Source organism: Rhinatrema bivittatum, chromosome 4 (genome assembly GCF_901001135.1).
Source record: "Rhinatrema bivittatum chromosome 4, aRhiBiv1.1, whole genome shotgun sequence".
In the NCBI taxonomy this organism is placed as follows: Eukaryota; Metazoa; Chordata; class Amphibia; order Gymnophiona; family Rhinatrematidae; genus Rhinatrema; species Rhinatrema bivittatum.
The window spans coordinates 139,688,958-139,693,260 of NC_042618.1; the positions used below are offsets into that span (position 1 = coordinate 139,688,958).

Genomic DNA, 4,303 nt, shown 5'->3' on the forward strand with positions numbered 1-4,303 from the left:
AGGCAGTAGCTGACATACTCTTGTCAACAGTATGAAATGAAAAAACTGGTAATTAATGTGGTAGATATATAAATGAAAATAAATGAACCACATATATTTGTAAATGCCACTTTTTTATAATTCAAGTGATAACCCTCATAATCAAGCAGAAAGCACAAACGTTGAAAAACGTTTTGTGTCTTGTTCACTTATGGAGAATGCAAGCCTTTCATTGCAAAGTGTAACAATAAATTTGCTCGGCAATTTTAATCATGGAGTTAAGCACTTGTTGTGCTGTGAAGCCACTTATTAACTCTTTCGAATAATTTGAGTATTTTGACCCCATCAAAAAAGAACTTTTTATAAGGTATACAAAAGACACTTATCCTTAAAGTAGCGCTGGAGCATTGAATGTTGTCAGCTCTGCTCTCATGGCTGCTTACTCAAGACACTACTAAGAGCAGCCCCTGATGAAGATTTTGAAACACAGGCTGTGTCGGGCGGGCAGAGCAGAGCTGACAACATTCAAAGCTCCAGCGCTACTTTAAGGATAAGTGTCTTTTGTATACCTTATAAAAAGTTCTTTTTTGATGGGGTTGAAATACTCAATTTTCAAAGCTATTAACCCAGGGAAACTATGATATACGTCAGCAAAATGGCATGTCTGAAAATGTTTTCTTCCTGGCTAAAATCATGCATGGACTTGTCACAGCACAGAGCACACGTACTTTTAGATGGGTTAAAATGAGGTATTTCTGAAATAGAGGGCAGGGAGGTCTATAGGTCAGAGGAATGAAAATAATGCACCTATTTTGTATTTCCAAAAGTACGCATGCTACTTTACCTTCCCTTGGCCTTCCAAATGCAAAGTACATAGGGGGTTTTTTGTATACATACTTCTGCTAATTTTCAAGGAAAAACAACCCAAGTTCTCTGCAGTTCTGCAGGCTATTTAGAAATTAGTACCCCCTATAAACGCAGGCATTTCCTAGCCAGTCAACTTACTTGGTTTCTTCCTATGCAGTTTCTGATTTGATACATACTATTCCCATTTTATGTTTCAAATCTTTTTATTAAAATATAACACTTTCAAAAGCATAACAATGACAAAGAGTTGTGAAGAGGGTGGTGATTCCACACACCCTCAGTCCAAAGCTTTTAATGTTGAGCATGCCATGTCACTAAAAAGCCATTCCCTTGTTTTAATTTGCATACTAGTATTAGTGAGTTTTGAATGCAATATTAGCATTTTAAAATGTTAACTTAAATCTTATCTAATATTTCCAGTATGCCCAATGTTTTGGTATTTTATCCTTACAACAAATGAAGGATATTCAAGTCATGATAACATCTGATTTGTCATTTCCTTTCAAGAGCTATGGGAGGATCTTGGGCAATGGATACTGTGAGCTGTGCCAGGAATTGTTTATTTTGCTACTGGACTGGAAAACTAGCTGTGCTGACCCTCAGAAAGATGAGTGGATTGACTCTCTTGTATCTTTTGCTGAGCATTGTTTGCTTGCTCTCAAGGATCCAGCTTGCTCTTGGAAACCTCACTTTATGTTCTGGTTTGGGATCCTGTTATAGTATCCATTCCAAGACTAAAACCTTCAGCACTGCACAGACATCCTGCCAGCCTGGAGGATTCCTGACCACTATGAAAGACGAGGCTGAGAAGCTGGACATCCTTAAGCTCTTAAATCTGTTACCTGAAGGCAAAGGCAGTCATGCCACCACTACTTTCTGGATTGGTCTTTCCAAAAATGTTAAACAGTGTGTCATTGAGGACAAGCCCCTGAGAGGATTCTTTTGGATTAATGGAAAGGAGGATTCAAATATCAGCAAATGGATCAAAGAACCAACAAAATCCTGTATGAGTACTCGATGTGTTGGACTACAGGTCACAGAAGCCAGTCCAGATCAGGAGTCATGGGGATGGAAAGATCTGAACTGCAATAAGGAGCATGGGTATATTTGTAAGTATGAATATGCTGGCATGTGCCAAAAACTAAACAATACTGCCAAAAGCATTCTTTATAGTACCCACTACAAGATGGAAAGTGAATTTTTAGTCTTTAGTCCACCTGGGACTGAGGCTACTGTTTTTTGTGACAGCCTGTGGAGAAATTTGAGCTTGGCCTGTCAACAACAGAATGGCAGATATGAGTGGGATGCATCTATGAATTTAACCTCCTTGTGTTCTTGCTCAATGGGGTATGAAAAGGGCCAGAATGGGTCCTGTATAGACACAGATGAATGTCAGCAGAAAATATGCAAGTATAAATGCATCAACACTCCAGGTAATTTTTATTGTGAATGTGAAGTAGGATTTACTACTAGAAAGGATGGAAAGTCATGCCATAAGAGCCCTTTGGATTCTCACCAAGGCATCACTGATAGCCAACACAACACGGGTGGGTCAGTAAAAGGAACCCCTACCAGCCAACCCTGGAGAAAGGGAAGTCCAGCATCCACCTCAGCTTCCAGTCATGCACAAGACAGAGAAGCAGGAAATTTGTCTTCTACTAGTGTTTTCATACCAGTAATTGTTGCAATAGTGACATTAGCTATCCTGATCATGGCTGTTCTAGGCATATTCAAATTATGCTTTCGAAAAAGCAATCAAAGCAAGAGCAAGGATTCAGTTGTGCAGGCCAGAGATGAACCTGACCTGGAGGGCAACAATACACAATCTACGGAGCATTCCACGGAGATTGTTAGAAAGACAGACGAAAAAGATGAACCAGGAGAAGAATTGTTGATGGTATCAAATGGCTCAAAGTCATTTAGTATGGATAGCTGAGTCATTTAGTGTGGATAGCAGAATTTAACATCAAGCCTTCAAATAATAAAAGTTACTTTCAAAATAGGATATCTGTGTGGTATAATGTACTGTATGTATGTACTTGCTCTAGGACTTCTTGATCACGCTTTCAGAGTTGGCTAGATATAAATTATCAGTTGCTAAACAATGATAATGGCTTGTGAAAATCATGCTACCTTTTTACCTTTTTAGTGGTATGACAGCCAAATGCAGGGGATTCTTTTTCATGTGATCTTACTCAGGACCTGATAAATGCTCTTATAATAGGTTTTTTCAGGAGTGGAATTCACTGTACCTACCAATTAGTTGTGCAATAATGTCATAAAAGAAGAGCAGAGAGCCTAAGTTCCATAGACCATTTGCACTATGCAGCACAGGAGGTGTAAAGAAAATGTGTGGCTTTAAGGAAAAGCAACAGGTCATCTCTTGTCTTCATCTTAATCACTGGAAGAGCACTTTCTGCTCTGGTACAATTCTTTGGGAAACCGGGTAATTGAAATTAATTGTAACAAACAGAGTGATTATTTAGCTTGTCCTCAAATGAAGCTGAAATATATTTCTAGCTACAAGATTTTCAAAAGCATTCAAGGTAAACCACACAAAAGGACAATCATGTATTTCCTGCTTCATTGGATAGCTCGCCTTGAATGTTTTTGAATTTCCAAAGGAATTTCTTTTTCAAGCTCATCTAAGGAAAGTTAAAGCAGAACTGTACTGTAAATTATTAATGAATGTTGTGCAAAATTTATAATTTGGTGGCAAATGCAGAATTCATTGCACATACAAAATACATTCTCAATTTTGCAGTTTTTTGGATGATTAAGGATACAGCAAGTCTATATAACAAATAAATGTGCTTTTTATTGATGTTCTTTGTACATATTTTAATTTGTAGGAAAGATGACAAAGATACAAGAATGTCCCTGCTGCATAGGTTACCCCAGGGCTTCCCAAACCTACGTTGAGGATTCTATATTGCATATATTGGAAACCCAGTATATGCAAATTACTTTCATGCATATTTCTTGTGGATATCCTGAAAACCTGACTGGCTGTGGGTTTTGTGAAACTCTGGGCTACAGGATGTGTGTCTGGCACAGTTTATATGAAAGTGGGAACAATCACTATTAAGGAAAAATTGTTTTAAAATATAATAAATTGTATCAATGCTTTCAATTTAATTAGTAAGGAATTAAGAGATGTAATTCAATTACTGAGAAATATATGTTTTTATTTACCTTGTTTTTCATGCTTCTCTTTTTTTCTTTTTGGCTGTGTAATAGCATTGCATGGACTAAGCAGAGCTATACATTTTTAACCTCCAGTCATTTTATGCTGTCTCTATAAAAAACAAAAAATAAAATCCATTCTTCATCTGGCAATATAACAAGCTGGTCTTAAAAATGTATTATTAGCCCTCTGATTTCTCAGATCAGCATGCCTCCTAAGCTCCAAGATTTATTTAGCCATTATCTAAGCAGAGCGTTAGTGCTTCACTGC

General features: G+C 37.4%; 1 protein-coding gene across 1 annotated transcript; it reads left to right on the forward strand.

Annotated features, from left to right (window-relative positions):
• The first annotated feature begins 1,419 nt into the window (after nt 1-1,419).
• Nucleotides 1,420-4,047, forward strand: CLEC14A (C-type lectin domain containing 14A). Its single transcript, XM_029598901.1, has one exon. The coding sequence runs from the start codon at nt 1,454-1,456 to the stop codon at nt 2,780-2,782; it is 1,329 nt and encodes a 442-aa protein (XP_029454761.1). The 5' UTR covers nt 1,420-1,453; the 3' UTR covers nt 2,783-4,047.
• Nucleotides 4,048-4,303: the final 256 nt, after the last annotated feature.

What these genes read in the sequence shown, in the direction of transcription:
- CLEC14A (XM_029598901.1), top strand. Translation starts at nt 1,454, where the DNA reads ATGAGTGGATTGACTCTCTTGTATCTTTTGCTGAGCATTGTTTGCTTG.